The sequence below is a fragment of the Primulina huaijiensis genome, chromosome 8 (genome assembly GCF_012295235.1).
Source record: "Primulina huaijiensis isolate GDHJ02 chromosome 8, ASM1229523v2, whole genome shotgun sequence".
Taxonomy (NCBI): Eukaryota; Viridiplantae; Streptophyta; class Magnoliopsida; order Lamiales; family Gesneriaceae; genus Primulina; species Primulina huaijiensis.
In genome coordinates this window covers 2,885,059-2,911,955 of record NC_133313.1, presented here as the reverse complement: position 1 = coordinate 2,911,955, position 26,897 = coordinate 2,885,059, and the positions used below count along the sequence as shown (strand labels likewise).

The following is a 26,897-nucleotide window of genomic DNA, read 5'->3' as shown; positions in this document are numbered from 1 at the left end:
TCTTCGGTTTCTTGAACTCTGAAACCTTGTGACCCGAACCACCACAATTGTAGCAATTTTTAGAGAATTTTCTCTTGAAAATATCTTTCTCGGGTCCTAACCTAGCACTTCTTACAAACATGTCAGTGTTTTTCTTGGCCTTTGACCTTGACCATGCTCGACCACATTGGCTTTAGCCACAACAGAATTGAACAGTCTTTTCTCATACCCTTTTTGTCTTCTACAATAGAAACCTAACAACCATTTTTTTTTTTTTTTGCATTCATCTCTTTTTGTTAATGTTTCAAATTGTTCTTAAAATCTTTCCAAGTGCAATTTGGAAATATTCATTCAATATCATACATTCAACATGAATGCAAGATGACCTGGAACTCTTGAACTTCACGGATCACAGTTTTGGAGTTCACCATCTTATAATCCGATAATCGTCTAACAATGAATTTTTTGGCTCTGACATTCTTAGACTTATATTTCTGGTCAAAATACTCCCATAACTCATTAGTTGTTCTCTTGTCAATGTAAGTATTGTGCAGCGAGTCGGCTAAGCCATTCATTATGTAATTTCTACATAAGAAATCAGAATGGTGATATGCATCAATAGCACTAGAAAATTGAATATATCTATCGTCCTCAACAGGTTTAGGAGCATCATTAGTCAAAAAATTTGCCAAATTCAAGGTAGTGAGGTTAAAAAAATTTTATATATATTTTTTGTTGCCTTGAAATTCGAACCATCAAATTTCTTCGGTTTATCAGCATGATTAACCGACACTATAGCGACATGAACATTCATCGGTGGGGCCGACACCCTAACATTAGGAACAGTCACTAACGATGTTGAGATATCAAATTCATTAGTCATATTTGAAACACAAGCAGAAACAATCAAATATTTGAAAAATAAGAATTATGTTTTAGCATCGTTACCCAATAAATAAGGAGGAGAAATCTATTATAGAAAAACATCAATATAAATATATAAAAATAAAAATATACATGAATATATATTTGTAAGAAGAACAAGAAATGTGATAAACTCCGATAATTTTAACGAGTATGTGACCTGAAACATGTGAAAAATACAGTTTTTTTAAAACAGATTCACCACATCACCGATAGTATTTTGAGGATCGTATAAACATCTATCCGGCTCCCAGGTTACAACTACAGTACCAGTAGCAAACAAGTATAAAATGTTACTCCGACAAACAAAAAATATATCTGATCGTAATCATCTTTTAGAACAGAAAACAGATAAAGGCCATAATGCAAAAATGAAAGACTTTCATTTAATTATTTTTCGATTGTCCTTTCTAATAAAATTGGACACATATTTATAGTCTTGATATACTATTCAATGCACCAGTTTCTTGTCTTAGACAATTAAATGAATTAAATTGAACTAATAAAACATGTTACATAAATTTAAAAATTCATTAACTCATCCATGGTGAATGCATCAATTCAATTCACAAAAGTGAATTTATTCCAACAAGCCTTGTGAGACATTAGGACTTCTCTAATAAGACTCCTGTTCGAGAAAATTATATTTGTAACAAAAACAAGTGAATTATATAGTCTTTCATTGGTGACTTTACTACATAGCATGTTTTGTGATGCTATTTTGTAAAACATTATTATTCTGTCGCAAAAATTCATATGAGACTATCTCATGGTTCGACTATGTGATACGTATCTCTAACCCGATTTTATCCACAAAAAAATATTACTTTTTATGTCTACGGTATTATTTTTTACTGCAAAATTATATATGTTTTTTTGTTATGTTATATTGTGTAATATATACTAGTTTGAATTCAAAGTATTATCTTTGTGTCAAAAATATTACATTTCACTATACATATAGATCGGATCAACTCAGCAGTAGCCAATCCCATAGGAGATATCTTATTTCGAGGCATTAATCTATTTTGTTATTTTTTTGTTAAGATAAAGATTTTAAGATTTTCACACTTTTAGTCGCTACTCTATCCATTAACAAAAAACAATTTTTTTTAAAAGAAAAATCTTCTATAAATGCCTGGAACACATTTATGAAATAAACATATTTCATACGCTAAAAGGACGTGCGGCAGGGAAAGCAATAGGACCATTTCAGAAAATTCCGTAGCTTTTTTAAGAAACATTTCACGTGTTTGCTTTTCCCATGGCATTAAGCTTTCTTGCATCGATCTTTTCAGGACATAAACCTTGGAATATACCTTTAAACATGTGCTCACTTTTTGCTCCTAATTTATAAATTTATCAAAATTAATAAAGTAAAAGGATCTATGGAAAGCAAATACTACCTTTAAACGACATAAACTTTGATTTCTGTTTAAATCAAACATTCATTTTCTATATTCCAATTTCCAATTAGTGGTTCTTTCTCACCTCAATTTTATAAAGACATTAAAAATTTATTGTATCATATAATAAATTTTTACAACTTGATTTAGTAATTTCTACTAATCGAATCATAAAGAAATATGGATGTGGTAGGCAATAATCAAGGAGGTATTGAAGAACCACCTAAATAGAATACCTTGTATTTCGATTTAATTTTCAAATTTTGGTCAGCAATTGAAATAAAGCCCAAATATTGCCAACCTCACAAATGAAATGTGAAGCCCAAATTATGGATTAGCTATTACTAAATGTTTGGTCTCAAACCCGATTCATTTACTTCTAAGTTTAAGCAATCTATTATTCATGGGAGACATGGTCTAACACTAGTTTATATCCAAAAATTTTTTTACTAGAGGTGTAACTTCTGCATTTAAGAGGGAGACAAAAATAACGAGTTTGATTCACTTACCAACACTTTTTTGGTTGAGTCTGCAGCATATAGTTTACTTAATACGGTTTATCCAGTTGACGTGGTTTTGCAGGTTCCTGGATTAAGACCGAAAGTAGTGGTTGTTGCTTCTCCCTAAAAAAAAAAAAGACAAAAATACAATTTTCAGATTGTATCCAAAATTGTAATAAAAGAAATATAAAGTTGAATTTTTCGAAAATTACAAATAAATTCTCGATTTTGTAAGACCACTTGAACTGGATGTGGCTCTCCACCTGTCTTCTTGATTTTATTAAAAAACAAACCAAGATGCATGGAAAAAATCTTTCACTTATTTTTCCTTGCACGAATTGAATACATCTATAATGGGAAGTTGCCTAACACGAAATTAGGCCAACAACCTAAACCTACACACAAGACCCTAAATTTATATCCCTGTGGCCGTTGGGTGGGTTCGATTGATTCGAGCCATCTCCAACATGACCCGATCCATGCGTGAGCCACCCAAAGTTTTGTGCGTATCTGGGTGGTTGCACGTGTGTGGCTGGAATCGAACACCTTTCTGGTGGAACCAAATTGTATATCCATGCTCCCTTACCAACAGGCCATTTAACTCTTTCCTTGGAATAATGCAATGAAACAGCGTGGGATATTAATGGGACATGCAATACACACAGATGGATCGTGTCTTAACGGGGACACAAAAAATATCTATCTTTTTTGTTTGATTTATATGTAAATTCACTACGGAATCATTAATCTGTCTGATTTTTTTACAATTCTTTTCCAAAAAACAACAATGGAGCCGTAGATTGGTTGGTATTGTCTGTACAAGGAACCTTGATCCCATTTTCACCGTACCCAAAAACCACAAATTAATTTCTTGATTATTATTATTATAAAAGCTGAGCATACTAGACTAATTGTTTTTTGTCCGACGATCACATCAAATTTTTCTTCCAATTTTATTTTCATTGGACAGGCTTGAATTATTTCATGATTTTATCAACGTAACGTGCTTCGTTCAGAATCAATTGTTTCTGAATCTTTCGAATTAGAGGTTGAATGACCTCCGACATTTGCAGGCTTTTAGCCTGAGAATAATGGGAAAAACAAAATAAAAAAACAAATAAAATTTGGGAATGTTGATTTGATAATTACTACCAAATAACAAGAGCTGGATAATACCAAAAAGACAGAAAGAATTTAAGAATATTTAAAAAGAATTAGCTTTCTGTCGATTAGTAATTAATTAAATTAAAAATTGAAAAAATAATACGGGTGATGAATTAAACATTTGGGAACAAAATAACGAGTATATAATATAAATATGATAAATAAATATATACGAATAATATAATGAATTATGATTCTAATCTTTTGTATAATTTGAATTATCATTGAAAGAAACAAATATCCGCACCAAACGGTAGCTTTATTTCCTATCGAAATAATGAGATAACTCCACTCCACTTACATGGTTGGGTTTATCCAACCAACTTTTTGTTACTGAATAAGTTGCGTCGAATATTCAAATTGAGAATAAAAGTTAAACACAGGACATAATCAAGTGGGTTTTATCTTGGGGTTGCATTGTTATCTTTTTAATAGTATTCCTCTTGTTAATGATTTTACCTATCTTTATTAGTAAAACGGATTAACTATGCTTAAATTTATAATAAAAAATATTATTTTTTCATGAGTGACAAAATTGATCCGTGAGACCGTCTCACGTGAGTTTTTTGTATGTTTTTTTTTAAAAAAATTATCCCTATCTATTTACGAATGTATATATTTCTAGTCTAAGAAACTAGAGGACTACTTTCCTGTATGTGTGTCAATTCAGGTGGGTTGGGTCGGGTTGAGCAATTTTTGGTTGAGCAATAGTACTATTCAAAAATTGCTCAACCCGAACCCAACCCGAACCGGAGCCAACTCGAAAACTCTCAACCAAACCCGAATCAACCCGATTAACTCGATTATGAATTTTTTTTAAATTTTTTTGAAAGAAAATTAAATAAAATTCAAAAATACTAATAATATTTTAATTTAAACACATAATAACAAAATCTCAATCATATATTTGAAAGTCTAATTGTAAAAAAATAAAGTATATTTACTAAATCAAATAAACAATTGTTTAAAAAAATAAAAATTATTGTTCAAAATAAATATTAAATTATGGAAATTTTTTATCTAAATATACAATAAATATTTTTTCAGACATACAATATATAAAAATGTAGGCAATATTTATTGATTATATTTTTTTAAAAAAATTAAATTTTCGGGTCAACCTGAACCCAACCAAACCGATCATTTTTTTTCGGGTCAGCTATCGGGTACAACCCGATCTGACCCGAACCCGAAAACCTTAAGTTTAAACTTGATTTTTTTTCGGGTTGACCATCTAGGGTTGATAGGTCATGCCTGATTTTGACATCCCTACTTTCCTGTTATTCATTTTATAAAAATAAATTAAAATATCCTGTCAAAAAAAATAAATAAATAAATTAAAATATGTGCAACGATTAGGAACTTCCGCATCAGTTGTCGTTGGCTTCAATCCTTGTCACAGTGTTTAGTTCTATTTATTTTTCCTCTAAGTGTCGGTTGAAAAGTCAAGAAAAGGCAGCTGAATTTTAAACGTGGGTTGACTAATATTTCAGACGGAAATATGAATACGCGTTTTTAACGCGTATTCACACGGACAAAGGGCTCTATAAATAGAGCTCCTACCTTCATTCTGAAATCATCCCTTCTTCGAGTTTTCTCTCATCTTATAATATTCTATAATATTTGTGAGGTGTTTGTTCTCCTGTATTAAGAGAGTGTGTGTTCTCTTTGGAAACACAGTGAGTGAGTTGTACACCACAAAATATTATAGTGGAAATTCTTTTCATCCTGCCCGTGGTTTTTACCCTAATAATTTTTAGGGGTTTCCACGTAAATCTCGGTGTCCAGTTTATTCTTTATTTTCGGGTTTTATTATCTCAAATTACCGCACGTGGGACCAACAAGTGGTATCAGAGCCTTGGTTTAAAATTTCTTAAAATTCTGAGTATGCTCTGTGGTTGCAGCCTAGACTGATCTTCCACATCAGAAAAGATTTTTTGAGATTTTTTATTTAAGGCGGGATTATTTTGTTCAGTCTACTAAAATTGTTCTAGACATAATGGCGGGCAGGTACGAGATAGCAAAGTTCAACGGAAGCAATTTTATGCTGTGGAAAATAAAGATACAAGCAGTTTTAAGAAAGGAGAATTGCTTGGCGGCTATTGGAGATAGACCGGTGGAGATTACGGATGATGGAAAGTGGAATGAGATGAATGATAATGCTGTTGCCAATCTGCACTTGGCTATAGCAGACGAAGTACTGTCAAGTATCTCTGAGATAAAAACAGCCAAAGTTATCTGGGATACTCTGACAAAGATGTACGAGGTCAAGTCCCTACACAATATGATTTTCCTAAAGAGAAGACTTTATACTCTTCGGATGGCGGAATCTTCATCGATGACCGACCATATCAACACACTGAATACTCTATTTGCCCAACTCACTTCCATGGGGCATAAAATAGGGGAAAATGAACGTGCGGAGCTTCTACTTCAAAGTCTACCAGATTCATATGATCAACTTATCATCAACATAACCAACAATATTCTTATGGGCTTTCTAAGATTCGATGATGTCTTAACTGCGGTTCTCGGAGAAGAAAGCCGGCGCAAGAATAAGGAAGATAGGTTGGTAACATCGAAGCAGGCAGAGGCTTTACCGATGATAAGAGGAAGATTTATGGACCGTGACTCCAGTGGGAGCCAAAGACGAGGTAGATCAAAGTCGAGAAGTAAGAAGAAAAATATTTACTGCTTTAAATGTGGCGGTAAAGGGCACTTCAAGAAAGAGTGTACGAGTATTGACAAAAGTTCTCAAGGAAATGTGGCCAGTACTTCAGGCAGTGGTGAAATATTATTCAGCGAAGCAGCAACTGTTGCAGAAGGCAGACACAAATTTTGTGACACATGGATTATGGATTCAGGAGCGACGTGGCACATGACGTCTCGGAGAGAATGGTTTGATCATTATGAACCAGTCTCAGGAGGATCTGTATTCATGGGAAATGATCATGCCTTGGAAATCGCTGGGGTCGGTACTATCAAAATTAAAATGTTTGATGGCACCATTCGCACCATACAGGAGGTACGACATGTGAAAGGACTGACGAAAAATCTTTTGTCCTTGGGGCAATTGGATGACATCGGGTGCAAAACTCGGATCGAGAACGGGATCATGAAAATTGTGAAAGGCGCGCTTGTGGTTATGAAGGCGGAAAAGGTTGCTGCAAATCTGTATGTACTTTTGGGAGAAACACACAAGGAGGCAGAACTAGCTGTTGCATCAAATGGTTCAGGAGAAGAATTAACAGTGTTATGGCATAGAAAGCTTGGGCATATGTCAGAACGGGGGTTGAAAATTCTCTCAGAACGGAAGCTGCTGCCGGGACTTACAAAAGTGTCATTACCCTTTTGTGAGCATTGTGTTACCAGTAAACAACACAGATTAAAGTTTGACACTTCTACTGCCAGGAGCAAAAGCATATTGGAGCTGATTCATTCGGATGTTTGGCAAGCACCGGTTGTATCCCTAGGAGGAGCGAGATATTTTGTCTCGTTCATTGATGATTTCTCTAGGAGATGTTGGGTGTATCCAATCAAGAAGAAATCAGATGCTTTCCAGATCTTCAAAGATTTCAAAGCGCGGGTTGAACTTGATTCAGAAAAGAAAATCAAGTGTCTGAGGACTGACAATGGAGGAGAATATACCAGTGACGAATTTGATGCATATTGTCAACATGAGGGCATCAAAAGACAGTTTACGACGGCTTACACACCTCAACAGAATGGAGTGGCGGAGCGGATGAACAGAACCTTGTTGGACAGAACAAGAGCTATGTTGAGGACTGCAGGTCTAGAAAAGTCATTTTGGGCAGAAGCAGTCAAAACCGCTTGTTATATTATCAATCGTTCTCCTTCAGTGGCGATTGATCTGAAGACTCCGATGGAGATGTGGACCGGGAAGCCGACAGATTATTCTCATTTGCATACATTTGGAAGTCCTGTGTACGTTCTGTACAATGAGCAAGAAAGATCGAAGTTGGATTCAAAATCCAGAAAATGTATCTTCTTAGGATATGCTGATGGAGTAAAGGGGTTTCGCTTGTGGGATCCTACTGTTCACAAGCTTGTCATCAGCAGGGATGTTATCTTCGAGGAAGATAAAGTAAAGGGAGACAAAGGCACACCGAATTCAGAAACTACTATTTTTCAGGTGGAAAATAAGACAGACGAAGGTCAAGTTTCTTGTGAAGCAGTACCAGAGCACGAAGAACAAGAACATGTTGAGTCTGAAGTTTCCAATGTGAGGCAGTCAACTCGAGACAGAAGACCACCAGGTTGGCTTTCAGATTATGTCACTGAAAGCAATATTGCATATTGTCTATTATCAGAGGATGGTGAGCCATCGAGTTTCCACGAGGCTACTCAAAGCTCGGATGTATCTTTGTGGATGATAGCAATGCAAGAAGAGTTGGAGGCATTAGACAGAAATAAAACTTGGGATCTTGTTACACTACCACGAGGAAGGAAAGCCATTGGAAACAGATGGGTCTATAAGATCAAGCGTGATGGCAATAACCAAGTGGAGCGGTATCGTGCTAGATTGGTGGTAAAAGGGTATGCTCAGAAAGAAGGCATTGACTTCAATGAGATATTTTCTCCTGTGGTTCGGCTTACAACAGTCAGAGTGGTGCTGGCATTGTGTGCGGTGTTTGACCTACATCTAGAACAGCTAGATGTGAAAACGGCGTTTCTTCATGGAGATCTTGAAGAAGAAATCTATATGCTCCAGCCAGAAGGTTTTGCGGAAAAAGGCAAAGAGAACTTGGTTTGCAGGTTGAACAAATCTCTGTACGGTCTCAAACAGGCGCCGAGGTGTTGGTACAAGAGATTTGATTCCTATATCATGAGCCTTGGATACAACAGACTGAGTGCAGACCCTTGTACGTATTTCAAGAGGTCTGGTGATGATTATATCATTTTGCTGTTGTATGTGGACGACATGTTGGTAGCAGGCCCCAACAAAGATCAGGTCCAAGGATTGAAGGCACAGTTGGCTAGGGAATTTGATATGAAGGACTTGGGACCAGCAAACAAGATTCTAGGGATGCAAGTTCACCGAGACAGAAGTAACAGAAAGATTTGGCTTTCCCAGAAAAATTATTTGAAGAAAGTCTTGCAACGCTTCAACATGCAAGATAGTAAGCCAATTTCGACCCCTCTTCCTGTTAACTTCAAGTTATCCTCCGAGATGTGTCCTAGCAGTGAAGCAGAGAGGATAGAGATGTCTCGAGTACCATATGCATCAGCAGTGGGAAGTTTGATGTTCGCTATGATCTGTACAAGACCAGACATTGCTCAAGCAGTGGGAGCAGTTAGTCGGTATATGGCGAATCCTGGACGAGAGCATTGGAACACTGTCAAGAGGATCCTTAGATATATTAAGGGTACCTCGAATGCTGCATTATGTTATGGAGGATCAGATTTTACACTCAGGGGCTATGTCGATTCAGATTATGCAGGTGATCCTGATAAGAGAAAATCTACTACTGGTTATGTGTTTACACTTGCAGGGGGAGCAGTAAGCTGGGTTTCAAAACTGCAGACAGTTGTAGCGCTATCTACAACAGAGGCAGAATACATGGCAGCTACTCAAGGTTGCAAGGAGGCAATATGGATTAAAAGGTTATTGGAGTAGATTGGGCACAAACAAGAGAATGTTCATTTGTTTTGTAACAGTCAGAGTGCCTTGCACATCGCAAGGAATCCAGCCTTTCATTCCAAGACAAAACACATTGGAGTACAATTTCACTTTGTGCGGGAAGTAGTAGAAGAAGGAAGCGTGGATATGCAGAAAATCCATACGAAAGAAAACATAGCTGATTTTATGACCAAGCCAGTGAACACTGATAAGTATGAGTGGTGTAGATCCTCAAGTGGTCTAGCGGAAACGTAAGCAGCAGAGAATGGCAAGATTGAAAGGATGTGTGGAGATGTGTTTGATTCTCAATCAAATCTCCAAGTGGGAGAAATGTCAGTTGAAAAGGCAAGAAAAGGCAGCTGAATTTTAAACGTGGGTTGACTAATATTTCAGACGGAAATATGAATACGCGTTTTTAACGCGTATTCACACGGACAAAGGGCTCTATAAATAGAGCTCCTACCTTCATTCTGAAATCATCCCTTCTTCGAGTTTTCTCTCATCTTATAATATTCTATAATATTTGTGAGGTGTTTGTTCTCCTGTATTAAGAGAGTGTGTGTTCTCTTTGGAAACACAGTGAGTGAGTTGTACACCACAAAATATTATAGTGGAAATTCTTTTCATCTTGCCCGTGGTTTTTACCCTAATAATTTTTAGGGGTTTTCCACGTAAATCTCGGTGTCCAGTTTATTCTTTATTTTCGGGTTTTATTATCTCAAATTACCGCACGTGGGACCAACACTAAGAAAGTAGTTGTAATAATCCAAATATATATAAATGAATCCATATTTATGATGAAGATTGTAATTTTCATGAATTTAATAAAAAAAAATGGTCCAAAAAATACTGAACAATGATCTTCTAGTCATATATATCTTCATCAACCATTGCTAAAACTATCGTATCATCGTGAATCAGCCACGTTTATTTGAAATAATTTTCCTCAAGATAATAAAAAGGATTTCGATTATTATCGTCTTTTATCAAAATTATAAAATCCAAAAAAATAATAATAATAGAATAGAACCACAAACATCAGCAAGAACCAAAGTGGGGATTATTGCGTGGACCATTTTACAATAAGGTGAGAGTGACAACTCGGAGATCAAATTGACAGTTCACCCACACCGTGACATTGCATGAATGTTTACATATATATATATATATATATGTATAACACAAGCAGTAACACATCGGTTTCAGCTGTGCAGGTGTGCATGCTCCGATACATACAAAAGAATCGATCCCAAAAGTGAAATAACATTCAAGAAACTGGGAAATATAGACAAGAAACTGGGATTTTGCCACCTAATTTCAAATGGGTCGGAGTGATTTTCTAGGCATATCTAAATTGTTATTGAATTATATAAGTCTCTATGTGTCCGTGCGTCTGATGTGCTAGAATCAAAATATCAGGTTTGGTCTACATCATATATACAGAGAGTAAAGTTCCTAAATTTGCGTACGTAGACAAAACCCTCACCCTTCGTCGGGAATGTATTGTTCTACTATGTCCCATATATAGTACTAGTCATTTTAATCAATTTTTCCTCCGGTTTTCTCTAGCATAAGGGAACTTGTGGGTACGGATGTAATCGAATCGAGTTGAGACGAACTCTTGAATGTTTGAGTTTGACTTGTTTATAATATATCCGAGCTCGAAGTTTATTTAACGAGTGTATTCATGGCTCATGAGCTTATTCGAACCTAATCGAGCTTTATTTTATCTTAACGAGTTTCATTAAATGAATTCAAACAAGCTTTATCGAATCAAGTTTCGAATAACTCATAAGCGGCTTGGTTCATTTGCATGAGAGTTTTACTTTATTTAAGATTTGAACCGCTTCCACTTAGTTGCTTAATTAACTATCAATGATATTGTTTTTCAAGATATATTATCATCATCATCATCTTGAAGCTTCTTGTCTTTAAAGTTTTAATTTTTATATGGATAATAAAGTGAAAATGTATCTATTTAAAAGAAATAAAAGTAGATTGCTAGGTCCTTATATAAACGTTGGTGGAGAAATACGGGGCAGTTTGAAAATATGGACATTGTTAACCGATCTCATAAATAAAGATATATTTTTCTGTTTTTATTAATATACATGATACTTTACAATATTACTTTCCAAAAGAAGTTTATAACTTAGAAAAGAGAGCATTTCCACTCAAAAGATATATATAACATTATTTTAGGAAACTTAAAAAAAAAAAATTGAATCGAATTAAATAGAATGCCATTGCATATTTTAATATAAATTAATTTAGTCATTAATAATCGGCTTTATGCATTTGGTTATGAAAAGAAGGATAGTAGACGAGTGTGCACATCATGTGCAACATTGATTCTCCATGACATCGTTTATGTATATGATGTAAATAAGGGGAAAATACACTTTTAGCCTTGCTAGTCATACTATCCGGAGGCGGATAAATATATATAATTTGAAAAATAAGTCTGATTTTTTTTTATTTATTATAAAAAAATTCAATTATGATCATTTAGTTAAATAATCTCTAGATTATAAATACTGACGACCAGTTTTCATTTTTCATCAAATTAAAATTTTTAATATATTTCAATTTCATTTTTTAAATTTAGAAAAGTAGGTGATCAAAATTTCCAAATATTGACTTTAGAATTACTGCTAAAATTATATTCGATGGAAGAAATTAATAAAAGTGTTTTATTTTACTCTTTATACTATTAATTATATAAAATTATTTTTTTTAAAAAAAAAACTTAATTAATTTCAAAAGTTGATAAATACAAAATATCAGACTTTTAAGTAGAGATTAAAACCAAAACGCGAAAAGCCGAACACGTTTAATTTGGGCCAATCAAATTTTCAAGCCTATCACCTAAAATAAGAATCGGGCCCCACTTAGTGTTAATGGAGGGTCCCATATGTCGAACGGTAACCCCGTTGGGTAGCACGGATTGGGACCCCGTGCTAGTCTGCTAACGGTGCCTTTTGCCTTATGCAATCCTCCTCCACCACAATTCTATCCCCAATTTACCCTTGGTCCCCAATAAAAATACCGTAAACGCCACCAGTCAAGAAAATCAGTATCATTTGGGCTCATGGATTGAGCCAACATATGGTCAAGCCATGGTCCCAATCAGACGTTGATCGAGTCAAGCTGTGGCTTGAATCTTGGAGTAATCTTGCCTCAAGGGGTCGTGGGTGTATTTATTCTATACCGTTAGACACAGTTTCAATCATATCGCATGTTTATTTTGTTATATTATTTATATATATATCTATTAATTGTTTATTTATATCAATCAAATCATTGAATTTAAATTACAACATTACACTTAAAAATATTACATTTAATAAAAAACAAAATAATAATATATCATCTTATCTCAAATCTAATCAGTCAAATCAAACAAAATATTATTTGTCAGTCAAATCAAATATTATATTAACTATAATTTTTTATTTGTTTTTATTATATTAAATTATTTATCTAGTATTTTGTCTTACGTTGAATTTACTCAATCTTTGATTTATAAAAAGAATATACTTAATTATGTTTTTAGTTATAAATATTCCCAACAACGCCAAGGTCAAGATTTCGATTGATTTGGTGTTATTGTAGAAAAATAAAGTCCAAGAAACACAATATAATCTCAATAATTTCAATTATTCCATCCATTCAAAAGTTACGTTGTAGAAAAATCAAGTTGACGACCGCCTGCTAGGGAATTAAATGATCACAAAAATTTATATGATACGGTTTCACGGGTCAATTTAATGAAACAGATATTCTATATAGGTCACTTACGAAAAAATATTACTTTTTATGTAAAATATATTAATTTTTATTGTAGATATGGACAAGATTGATCCGCCTAACGAATAAAGATCCAGGAGCCCGTATTATGAAATATCTATTCTTAAATGATTGGTGGCAAGTTTTCAAAGATTTATTTTTCTCTGCGTTTGGTTTTCCATTTTGACATTTGAAGAGAAAAAGAGAAATCTTGTTCATGTATTATTTCCGACGATAAGTAGAAATAATTATTCTACTTAAATAATATATTAAAATTCTTTTTTTTTTTTTTTCATATTGTCTGACCAAATCAAATACTCTCTCGACTTAAATAATATATTAAAATTCATTATTTTTTAGGTTAAAAATTTATAAATTTTTACCCTCCAATTTCTTATTATATATACGTGAAATTCTTAATTTATATGAAAATTGAGGTAAGGCTCAGTAATTTTCACATGTTATTGTCGTACTCTTGTAATTTCCTAGGTTTTGCTGATGAACAAAAGGGACCTCTTTACATTATTGGAACCTCACATTTTCCACTCATTAATTTTCTTGATTTTTTTGTCATCAAATTATCAACCACTCGGTACAAAGGAGAACAATTCATGTACCTTTACAAGGAGAATCCGATGCAATTTTTCTTTTAAAAAATACATATTTATAATACAATAAATAATTAGTTATTTAAATAGCCATCTTAATTTATATATATCTTACTTTACGGTATATAACGAAAACTTTTGAACACTAAAAGAATTTTTGAGGGGTTACTTCGTAAGGAAAATAAAATCATAAAAATTTGATTATATGTCAGCTAATCTTGTGAGATAATCTTACATGTTAATTTTGTGATACAGATCTCCAATCCGACTCGGTGTTATTTTTCATGATAAGTATAGGTCAACCTATCTCATGGATATAAATATATATTATATATATTAAATGGAATAAATGCATGTCTTCTGAATTTATCGCATGCTAATTTTTTTTGTCAAGTATTCAACATCCACTTTATATAAAAGCTATTAATCCAAATGATCACAGAAAATAAATATTATATTCAGTACATAATGTTTGATTTGATTTTTATGCTTGCTTATTTAATATTTTGAACTTTTTTTTTATCAACATTTTACAACATTATAATAATTGAGTGGATTATGATTCACTTCGAAATCCTTATAAAATCTCAAACTTAGGATTTTCAATCTATAAAGTATTAATTTTATTATTTGAGATTGATATATGTGATGTACTACTGCATACATATAACGCAATACATACACAATATATATGCTCAATATTTAATTATTTTAAACAATAATTAGATGCCAAATAAAATAAAATATAACCAACTATTAAATTTTGAGTGGGTCTCATGTGAGACCGTCTCACGGATCTTAATCTGTGAGACGGGTCAACCATACTCATATTCACAATAAAAAGTAATACTCTTAGCATAAAAAGTAATATTTTTTTCATGTATGACCCAAATAAGATATCCGTCTCACAAATACGACCCGTGAGACCGTCTCACACAAGTTTTTGCCATAAAAAAATGGTTATTACTAATTATAATTCACGCAAATATCAATTTCAACAAAATTTAAAAGTATCTCATCAGAAAGTACACCTTTTCAAGTTCCAAAATTATTTTTCTAAACATCTGACTTTAAAAAAAATTTCTATCGTAAAAATAAAAGTAAAACAAAATATTTTGGGAAATCATTTTCTTTTCTTCCACATGAGAATTAATTTTGCATGGCCCCCATGCATTAATGGAAGAAAAAAAAATTATGTGTGTGTTATTTTGAAGAAAAACAAGGGCACTTGTGTTCAGAAATTTTTTTATAATTTCGAATTGAGGCCAGCACGCAAGATTTAAAGCCACCATTGATGGTGATACCTAGCTATTCCTCCTTTTTTAAAAATCAAGCAGCATTCCGTGGATTATTTTTTTTTTCATATATTATATTGTATTTCATATTATTCCTTTACACATGCTCCTTTTTAGAAAACTCATATATGCACAACTCTTTTTCATTTGTGAACATTTGTGAAAACGATTATATGCATTCTTGCGTGTTGAGCGGCGTAGGATTTTGGTTGTAAAGTAAAGTTTGACTAGAATAATCCCGGTGAAGAATCAAGAATGGCTGTAGTAAAATTGCTGTTGTAATGATGAGGAAGTGGGCGCAGGATAAGCACGTGGAAACTGGCATAGCAGCACAGGTTTTAGCTAGCTAAGTTAAAACAATTATACCTCCTCAGATTAAAGGGAAAACAAGAAATTATAAAGGAAGAAACAATCAACGGATTGGCAGTTGTGAGTATGCATTTAGAATAACCTTAAATTGTTTTCTTGTTCAACTCATATCTTAAGTCTATGTTTCTTGAAATCTGTAACTTTTTCTGTATTTGCATGTTTTTCTGCTTGTTTTGAATAGCGGGTGTCACGCAAAAACTGAAATTTCGTTCATTTCTTTGACGATCTTTGATGGGATCGGTGGTTTCTTTTGCTTGGGCATGTCGAGAATTTGATTGAATCGAAAAGGTTTTCCGAGAGTGTTCGGAATTGGGAAAACCAGCCAAGTTCTTGAAATTCCTCATCTTTCATCAAAATCCTGCATTTTGTTTCTTTATCAACTTAATTTTCTATGGAGCTTTGGTGGGATTGAATCTTTTTTGTTATATTTTAAAAATTTTTCTTATTTAAAAAATTAAGAAAATTGGTAGTGGAAGTCTGGTTTCCGACAAAATCTATTGCTTGCAGCTGGAGGTGGATCTTTTCCTGGTAGGGTGTCGTAAAAAAGTGAAGCTATCAACAGTGGAGAAATTGGTTTTTGTCTGATTCAGAAATGGTGCTGCCCTTTTAGTCGAACACCAAAGTTTTGTACCAGTTTAGAAGATTCAGAAATGAAGTTTATGAAACTTGGATCCCGGCCTGATACTTTCTACACCACTGAGGCCGTGAGGTGAGTCTTTTTTCTTGTTTTCGGATCTGTATTTTATAATTTTCTTTTACAAAAATCAATTTTCGGGCTGCTCTTCAATATTTGGCGCGAGAATTCTTTAATATGGAGTCATTTTGAGATGCTTGTTTAATGAAGAAGAATCAAACTTTTGCGTTTCTTGATTTTTAGGTCTCTGTCTTCTGAGGTTTCAAGTGATCTTATCATTCAAGTGAAGGGAAGTAGATTTCTACTCCATAAGGTGAATTTACAGATGATTTATAAGTTAAGCAACAAGAAAAATTTCGTAGAAATAATAATAAATCGTGGTTACTGAATTCCAAAAACTTTCACCACTGCAGTTTCCCCTGCTGTCCAAGTGCTTGCGCTTGCGGAGGTTATGTGCGGAAAACTCGGAAGCCTCACAAATTCAAATAATCCATCTCCATGACTATCCTGGAGGAGTCGAGGCCTTCGAAATGTGCGCAAAATTCTGCTATGGAATCACGATCACTCTCAGTGCTTGCAACATTGTTTCGGTTCGATGTGCAGCAGAGTATCTTCAAATGACGGAAGATATCGAAAAGGGTAATCTAATATACAAGATTGAAGTGTTTTTGAATTCTTGCATCCTCCAGGGATGGAGGGACTCAATTGTAACTTTACAAAGCACGAAAGAGTTTTCTTTGTGGTCCGAAAACCTTCGAATTACAGGCAGATGCATTGAAGCCATTGCTTCAAAAGTGTTGGCTCATCCCACAAAGATTAACTTGTCACACAGTTATTCGAGACGTGGTCGAGATGACATGTCATGGAATGGGTCGGAGAGCAATAGGAATAAGTCTACAAGTAATAGTAAAGGATGGTGGGCTGAAGATTTAGCAGATTTAGGGATTGATCTTTATTGGAGAGCAATGATAGCCATCAAATCTGGCGGCAAGGTTCCTTCGGGTTATATTGGTGATGCCTTGCGAATCTATGCATCCCGGTGGCTACCAAATATTTCAAAGCACATTAGTATTGAGAAGGGAGTAGAATCAGACAGCGAGTCGGATTTGACTGGAGAAGCTACTAGGAAGTACAGGGTGCTGCTGGAATCAATTGTTAGTTTGTTGCCAGCAGAGAAAGGCGCTGTTTCTTGCCGTTTTTTGTCAAAACTATTGAAGGCTGCTAACATACTGAAAGCTTCTTCATCTTCAAAGATGGAATTGGCAAGAAGGGTTGGGCTTCAATTAGAAGATGCCACAGTTGATGATCTGTTAGTGCCATCCTTAACATCTGCAAACGACACAATATATGATGTTGATGTTGTAATGATCATTTTGGAGCAGTTTATTTTGCAAGGACAGAGTCCACCAATTAGTCCTCCGAGAAGCAAAACCAATTTCGAGAGGCGAAGGTCTAGATCTGCAGAAAACATCGATCTGGAGTTTCAAGAAAGCAGGAGATCATCTTCTGCATCACACAGTTCCAAACTCAAGGTGGGAAAGCTTGTGGATGGATATTTACAAGTAATATCCAAAGACAAGAATTTGGCTTTGTCAAAGTTCATTTTCATTGCTGAATCGATCCCCGAATTTTCCAGGCTTGATCATGATGATCTTTACAAAGCTATTGACATCTACCTAAAGGTAGAACAATAAAAGACCGGTTCATATTGTTAGAAGCTTGTTAGGAAATAATGAAATTTTTATGCTGAATCTTTTATTTCTTGTCAAGCAGGGGCATCCGGAGCTCAACAAGAGTGAAAGAAAACGGTTATGCCAAATATTAGACTGCAGAAAACTATCGGTAGAAGCCTGTATGCACGCTGCACAAAACGAGATGCTCCCGTTAAGGGTGGTGGTTCAAGTACTTTTCTTTGAGCAAGCTCGAGCTGCCATGAATGGTGGAAAAGTGGCCGAGTTTCCAACCGGTATCAAGGCGCTACTGGCGGTGCAGAAGAATCCTGTGAATGCTACAGCCTCCATCACTACTAATACCACGACTCCACCAGAGGATCAATGGAGTGTATCTGGCTTAAAATCACTAAAATCCAACGTTTCCACGCTTAAAATGAAGCTTGCTGAGGATGATGAAATGGACGAAAATGTGTTTCCAAATGGGGTCGAGAAATTTGCCAAGGCAAAGTCGTTCTGTATGATTCCAAATAGGCCTAAAAGAATGTTCAGCAAGCTGTGGCCAATCAACAGAAGTGTGAGTGAAAAGAACTGAGAAAATTTTGTTGGATTTTTTCTTATTTGGAGGGTTGCTTGGTTCTTTTTACCAGGGTAAATAATACTGTGCCTTGTATTTAATCTCTTTTTCTCCCCTGATTCTTGAAATTAGGACAAAAAAAAACATTATCCCATGTGAATTAGTGGTGTAATCTTTGCTTAATAAAAATAAGGAAGCAAATGTTATTGACAGAAGAGGGAAAAAATTTGGTTTAGGAATCTGTCTGTGTGTAAAACTAGAATAGGGGCACCTGTAAAACTAATTGTGATGTTGAAAAAAGTTGCTCTTTCCTACAAGCTTTTGATGAATGCATTTCCTGGACTTTGCCTTCTTTCTGATTGTATATATTTGTGTTGGATTTTATATATATATATATATAATATTGTGTTGTGTGTGTTAATGGACTTTCCATTTGTGTTAATGGAAATTAAGGAATGGTGGTTTTGTCCAACATAAGAAAATGAAGTGGTATATGTGAACTTATATTGTGTTACACTTTTATGAAAGTGAAAAAAATGATTGGTTAAAAGACTTTCTTTCGCACACGTCCATGCAGGATGCAAATCATGGGTCTGATCTGAACTGGAAAAAGTTTAACTTGTGTGTAAGAGTACGAGCGCAATGTGGGTGTTATCTGCCTGCGTCTATAAACATAGGATGTGCCAAGGCCATAAAACACACCAGAAATCTATTGTCTCCCACGTTCCTACATTCTCGGTTTGGTTTTGTTTTACGTATACGATACTCCGATGCTCATATTGTACATCTTTACTTTTACAAGCTTGCTTCAATCATTCCGTTATGTGTAAAATTTCGCTTACAATTTGACCGTATAATATTCAATTGTTGTTCTCACTGAAAATGTTGCAGTAATTTTCTTGATCGTGTAGCTCCATTAAAGACAACTCTTGAATTCATTAAACAGTGAAACAATAATGTTTTCAACAGTAAAAGTTGAGAATACTCTAAGACCAAAGTAAAGAGATAGAAAACAAGCTTGCTTTCTCTTTCTGTCGCAGTTCTTTACACAAGCTAAAAAAAGAAATTATGACCACAAGTTTGATCATGGTTTACTGGTCAAGATTTGTTCAACACAAAAAATAATTTAATCCGTGAATTAGAAAATGATTCAAAATTCATAGGCTGAAACTAACAAATTTCTCTCAGACCCTTTTCCAAGAACTGTATAAAAGCAACAGATCCATTATTTATTAGAACATGAAAAATGAAAATATATTAGTACAATTGGATTTCACTCATTCATATCTTTACTGAGAATGGAGTAACATCCTTCTTATGCATATCATGGTAAAGAGCATGCATACATAGATTATGCCTTAGATTGTGAATCCGGGCAAGCCGGGGAGTCAGTGCTCTTGGTCCGGTTGAGGCTCGGTGAACGGTGTAACCTGCAACGAAACGAACCAGCATGTGTGGTAGGAGCACACACGCAGTCGTGCTTAGTAATACTACCTTGCCTAGAGATCCCTCCGGCATTCATCATCTTTGACGTCGGAGATAAAACATCCGATTCGCGGGGCGAACATTCGGTTTTCCTATCTTTGATGATCACCACTTCGTTTTCCATCGTTAGTTATCTGTCATGAAACAATCAACAAGTCAGAATGGACTGAAAACAAGATTGTAAAGATTGATCAAAATGATTTGGATGACTTATCCTAGCTTGGACCTTTGGAGGGCAAGAGAAGTAGACCAACTTGTTTTCAAAAGTTGGAATTCGGCTTAAATAAAGATCGATGGCGAAAGGGATATGGATTTCGGTATGGATAAGAAAGGTGATGCATTACGTTCAATGTTGGGCTAAGTTCATAGGGTTCGTTAGATTTAATGACGAAACTTACAAATTTTTTTTTTTTTTTAAACGGCAGAATTTATCTGAAAAATCCTAAATGAAAAAATCAAATACGGATAAAAGAAATAAGACTAAAATGACTTCGAGAATGACTCCAAAACATTAAAACATATGACAAGTAATAATTAAATCTTGAATATGTCTCTTGTGAGACGGTCTCACGAATATTTATATGTAAGACCAGTCAATCCTACCGATATTTACAATAAAAAGTAATATTTTTTTATGGATGACCCAAATAGGAGATCCGTCTCACAAAATACGATCCGTGAGACCGTCTTACACAAGTTTTTTGCATTTAATCTTTATATTTCATCATTTTTTTCACATTATGATTTTTTTTTTCCAATCGATCTAAACTGTGCTCAAACAAATCCATTTCTTTTCACGGGTGTGTGATAGACTTGTGTCTCCATTAATGTCACACCAAAAGTAATCATAACTTTATATAAAGTTTCAACAAATCTTGTAAATAAGTGTGAAATACAAAAACCAATAGGAATCCCATTTGCAAAATCTTTTGCTTTTTTCCGCCATTTCCTTTTGTTTTTTTTATTTTTTTATTTTATCGATAGTGGATTCATGAGAAATAGCATGATCATAGAATCACTTTTGGAGGGTTCCCAAGCAGAGTTTTCAAAACCGAAACGGTGGATTGGATTGAGAACCGATCAAGAGTCCGATCCGAATATGGATTAAGAACCATTTGACTGGTTAAATCGGACATAACCCGTAACAAAATCTAAGTATAAAAACGGAGATAGAATTCAGAGACGAAGATGACAAAGTCGTCACCCCATTGTCATCCATAAGTTGGCCAGAGATTTCGAAATACCACCACCTTATCCTCCAGTCACCAATGGATGTGACCTTTAGCCAACATAAGATTCTTGAAACTGGATGAATTTGAAAGTGGGGAGTGATAAGTAAAAATAGACCTTTCACAAAAACATATGTCATGATAGTAATATCAGGCAGAGAACGGGAGACTAATATTTTTATAAATGGATCTATCTAAAAGAACGGTCTAATCGATCGGACGAATTTAATCGTATTGACTGAGCGAAATACTGTTTTATTATATAAATATTNATCGAATTCCAAATTTCATACTCGTGTATATAATCAATGATAAATTTAAGATTTTAAAAATAAGAAATTAAATTTTTTAAACAAATCAAAGCTGGTTGAATATGTTTTCGGATTCAATACCGTTACGACCTATCCCTGTTTTTCAGGTTTAGGAAATCCCTGAATCCGAACCTGCAAAGATCAAATCATCATCCATTTTTCAAAATTATTAATGATGCGAGGACTTGGGGATTCCTCGAACCTAAACTTATTATTATACTATTATTATTAATATTAATATTATTATTATTATTTATAATATTATTATCAAAATTTAATATTAATATTAATATATTAATATATTTTTTTGGAAATATTATTAATAATAATATTATTTTCGAGACGCTTTAGAGGATGAAGATAATATCCTTATACCTGTCTTGAATTATTTCGTGCATTTTTATTAAATCTCCGCACTCAAAAAAATCGGGGATTCTCGTTTCAGATTTTTCCCATGAGACCTGAACTCGTGGAGAAAATTGTCCACCCTAAGCCACCTTAAATAATTTTTGGTTTTGTCCCTTTCACTCAAGATATAAAAATTATGAGAGGAAGAAACTACAAAATTTGGAAGGCATTCGAGTAGGGAAAGTTGTTTTTTTTCTTATATGTTTGTCTCCTTGTAATTTTGATCGTTTATGTAGTCAAATTCCACTCTAGTTATGTATATTCTATTTTTTTTAAACAATTTTAGTTTTTTTTATGATATGAGCTCATGTATATAATGTCACATCAGCATTTTCAATAGAAAATGACTAAAATTACAAAATAAAAATAAAAAAAATTGAAAGATACAGAACTAAAATTGAAATTTGATAACATATAGGACCAAGATCGCAAATTGCCTCGCTCCTATTGCTCTTACGGTGTAGCCGAAGCTTCAAGCCCCTCTGCTGAGCAGCCTAGTTTGAATAGAAACACATAATATCAAAAATACGATTTTGAGAAAATAATATAATGTAATTTGATAATCCTTCAATTTAAAACTCTTTATCCACTTAACTATAACAAATAGTTATAAATGCATTGAGTTGGAAACAATTGTTAAGTGCATTTTTTTTAAAAGGTTAAAATGATTTGGGTGGACCAAGTTTAAAGATAAATGGGTCAGTTGAAATCTTGTTATTTTGATGGAGCACAAGGTAATTAATTTACTCTTGATTTTATTAAGGATCTAATTTGATTATAAAATTTAATTTCAGTGTTAATAATGTATATTTCACTTTTTTAAACAATTTTAATTTTTCTGTGAGAAGTGATAACGTGACACAGTACACATCGATGCAATATCAATTATATGACAGCATTACGTCGGAAAAAGAATTAAAATTGAGGGAAAAAAAAGAAGCTGAATTTTGACAACGCTAATAGATAAATATATATTATAAAAATTATAATTTTTTCAGTGAATTTAGATTTAAGTTATGTAATACTAAGTCTAGGTATGTCTAGTAACTGTAATTGGATGGAATTTGGTGAGATTTAGAATTAAAAATTCAAGTTTAGTGTTTAGAAAAATGAAATTTAAAAATGGCATTAATATTTGATGGAATTCAAAATTTTTTTTCCTTCAAAATTGAAGTGATTTACATGAAATTTGGGTTATGGAGAAAATAAAAGTTCATTTTAACACTAAATTTGTCTGATTACTAAATAAATATTTACTCAACTTATAAAATATTTAATAAAATACCATTTTCTTAAATTTTATCTCAATATTAATTATTTGGATGGATTTCTTCTCCTTATTTATTAAGAATATGCATAATAGAGACAAATGATGTTTTTGTCCTTTTTTTCAATTAATTATTTCAATTTTCAGTACGATTCTTATTTAATGCTTACAATTATTTTTTACTTTTTATTTAAATATAAATCAAATTAATTATTAAAAAAAACTATAAATACAAAAGCAGTATTGCCACGTAGTATTCACAAATGAGTGGGCTTTGTTGGGTCATCTTAAAATGGGTTATATTTAGGATTCAAAGTGGGTCCACTATGGATCCAAATAGACCCTAAAGTATTTGACCAAAAGCCCATTATCTTTCTAGTCTTGTCCAACATTAAATACTTTGGGTAAACTATGATCTAATACTACAATTATTGGGTCCGTGAACAATTATGCAAAAATATACACAAAAAATAATATTGCAAAAATAAACGGTCTTAAATTTAATATACGATTGAATTTAAAATGTATGTTTTTTAAAATTATTGATTCTAAAAGTGAATATAAATTAATTTATTTGCCAAAATATGGGTAAATTGCCGATTTAAGACGTACGGTTTTATTTTTTAAAAAAATTATTAATATGTATATATAACATGTCACAAAATTAAAATGATAATCGCTCGAAGGCCAATATTCAAAGAAACAAGGATATTGTTGTATTACTGAAAGGTAGTCGTTGCGGGTTTTTTTTCTCATAAATAATAATAATAAAGAATATTAGTGTACCACACATCTTAATGAATGAGTATGCTCAAATAGTTCTTAAATGCTTGCAAAGCAGTGGAATTATTCCCAGAAATAATTAAATCGTCAACATACACCAAAACATTGATTTGAATAGCCCCCTTAGTAAAAGTAAAAAGAGAATAATCAGCATAGGATTGGAGAAAACCATACTCTGTTAAAGCAGTAACAAGTTTGGAAAACCAACACCGCGGCGCCTGTTTCAGGCCATATAATGACTTTCGAAGACGGCACACCATATGAGGTTGAGAGGACCTAAAGCCAGGAGGAAGCTTCATATAGACTTCCTCATTGAGATCCCCGTGCAAAAAGGCATTATGCACGTCCATCTGATGTAGCTCCCAATTTTTAGATGCTGCAATGGCTAAGAAAGCACGAACCGTGACCATCTTTGCAACTGGTGCAAAGGTCTCGTTATAATCGATCCCGGCAACTTGATGATTACCAAAAACGACCAAACGAGCTTTAAGTCGTTCAACACTGCCATCTGAGTTGTACTTGATTTTATACACCCATTGACTTCCAAGAGCGCGTTTACCATGTGGTAATTTTTCCATTGTCCAAGTACCATTATCCTCTAAAGCACGAATTTCTGTTTGCATAGCTTGACGCCATCCTACATCTGTCATAGCCTCTTTAAATGATTTCGGTTCACAACCTGTAGTAACAGCGGCAAGAAATTTCCGATGGCCAACAGAAAAATTTCCACAATTAATATAATGTGTTATAGGAAAGGGCGCACCTGAGGAAACTGATGGCGCGGGTGAAATGGGAGAGAGAGTAGATGGACTTGGTGTGATAACAGTGTCAACAACATAGTCACGAAGCCGAATTGATGGAACTTTTCCACGTAAGCCACGACCCAAGGGAGTCTCATTGGTGGAATCCATAGCAGACCCTGCTACCCCCCCTGTAGATGAACGTTGGAGTGGAGATGTGGGCTGAGCGGAGTCCAAAACTGCGTCAGGGCCAGACTGTGGTTCAGGAATAACTGCGGGATTCAAAATGGGAGCATTCTCTATAGTGGTAGTTGTTGGACTTGGGGTGGTGGCGTGAAGTGGGGAGGAGTCGTCTATGGCCTCAAGTTCATTAGACAACGATGTAGGGTATCCCAAAAAATCATCATCAGCCAAATTCAGGTTTCCAAAACTAGATTTTGAACTAATAGTAGCAGGAGCATTTTCAGCGAAAGGAAAATGGTTTTCAAAAAACTTAACATCCCGAGAAACAAAGAAACTTCTATTTTCGAGATCAAAAAGCCGCCACCCTTTCTTACCAAAAGGATACCCAACAAATACACATTTGCGACTTCGACTTGCAAATTTATCATTCTTAGCTCGTTGATTATGAGCATAACATAACGATCCAAACACGCGCAATTCATCAAAACAAGGTAGAGTATTAAATAAAATTTCATATGGTGTTTTATTCTGTAGAACATGAGAGGGTGTTCGATTGATCAAATGAGAAGCTGCCAAGACACATTCACCCCAAAAATAAAGAGGAAGATGGCTTTGAAAACGCAATGCCCTTGCCACCGTTAAAATATGACGGTGTTTACGTTCAACCCTGCCATTTTGTTGTGGAGTCCCTACACAAGAGGTTTGAAATAAAATCCCATTTGAAAGGAAATAATCTGTCAAACAGTTAAACTCTGTCCCATTATCACTCCGAACAACCTTAATCTTTTGACCAAATTGTCGATCAACCATTGCAAAGAACGACATAAACATTTTAAATACCTCCAATTTATCAGTCAACAAATAAACCCATACAGCTCGGGAAAAATCATCCACAATAGTTAAAAAATAACGAGCCCCACAAGAGGAAATTGTACTGTAAGGTCCCCATAGATCACAATGAACCAATTCAAAAATTCGAGAGGCCTTATTATCACTAAGGGAAAAAGAATTTCTAGATTGTTTGGCACGAGGGCACACATCGCAGGCCTTATTTAATGTATCACTAGAATTTCGAAGGAAAGGTAATGCTTTTACTACTTTCTCCGAAGGGTGTCCAAGACGTTGATGCCAAAGTTCCAACGAAGATGAAGGACTATCCACCGAAATAGCTTGCACTATAGACGGTTGCCGGAAGTAGTATAGTCCATCTCTCCGTTCACCCGTTCCAATCAGCTTCCTCGTATGACGGTCCTGAATAACACACATATCAGAAGTGAATTGAACACAACAGTGTATGTCATCAATGAGTTGTGTAACTGAAATTAAGTTACAGTGCAATTTAGGGACATAAAGCACATTTTTAAGATATAATCCTTTCAAGAGCATCACACTGCCTTCTTTAGTAGCAATTATTTTCTGTCCATCAGGGAGTCCAACGGGACATGCAGCAATATCATGAACATCAAACAAATATGATTCATCCCCCGTCACATGATTAGAAGCACCGGTATCGATAATCCAAGAGGTTTTAGAAAACTCACCATGTAGACGATCGGTAAAGGACTGAGAATTACCAAACATAGCTGTTATTTTCTGCCATTGTTCCGCACTCAGATTCGGAAGAGAAGCTGTAGTGTTTGACGTGTTAGCTATAGCATTGGAAGACTTTTTCTGCCCATCAACCGAAGCTTCAACCATGTTGTTACACCCGTCTACCGCCACCGCACGCACAATGGCTCCTCTGCCCCGACCAGCCACTGGTGAGTCTATGTCACGACGACCACCACCTTTGCCACGAGCATAAGTAGCTCCTTGAGTGCGAGGTCTATCTCCCCACCATTCTGGATACCCAAGAAGCTGAAAACAGGTAACTATGTCATGTCCGGGTCGATGACAGTGAGAACACATTAGACCAGACTTGTCAATCTTCTCTAG

General features: G+C 34.4%; 2 protein-coding genes across 3 annotated transcripts; one reads left to right on the top strand and one right to left on the bottom strand.

Moving 5' to 3' along the window:
* The first annotated feature begins 15,306 nt into the window (after window positions 1-15,306).
* Window positions 15,307-18,908, top strand: LOC140982713 (BTB/POZ domain-containing protein At1g67900-like). Of its 2 annotated transcripts, none has more exons than XM_073449370.1 (5): window positions 15,307-15,735; window positions 16,183-16,384; window positions 16,553-16,622; window positions 16,723-17,991; window positions 18,083-18,908. In XM_073449370.1, the coding sequence occupies exons 2-5, from the start codon at window positions 16,326-16,328 to the stop codon at window positions 18,572-18,574; spliced, it is 1,890 nt and encodes a 629-aa protein (XP_073305471.1). In that variant the 5' UTR covers window positions 15,307-15,735; window positions 16,183-16,325; the 3' UTR covers window positions 18,575-18,908. The 2 variants fall into 2 exon arrangements, with proteins under 2 accessions (XP_073305471.1, XP_073305472.1); XM_073449371.1 differs by having other exon boundaries at window positions 15,307-15,739.
* An 856-nt stretch (window positions 18,909-19,764) lies between these two features.
* On the bottom strand, window positions 19,765-20,454 carry LOC140983212 (uncharacterized). Its single transcript, XM_073450159.1, has 2 exons — window positions 20,268-20,454; window positions 19,765-20,175 (listed from the first exon to the last, which is right to left on the bottom strand). Exon 2 carries the CDS (start codon window positions 20,163-20,165, stop codon window positions 19,908-19,910), a length of 258 nt encoding a protein of 85 aa, XP_073306260.1. The 5' UTR covers window positions 20,166-20,175; window positions 20,268-20,454; the 3' UTR covers window positions 19,765-19,907.
* Between the last annotated feature and the right edge of the window lie 6,443 nt (window positions 20,455-26,897).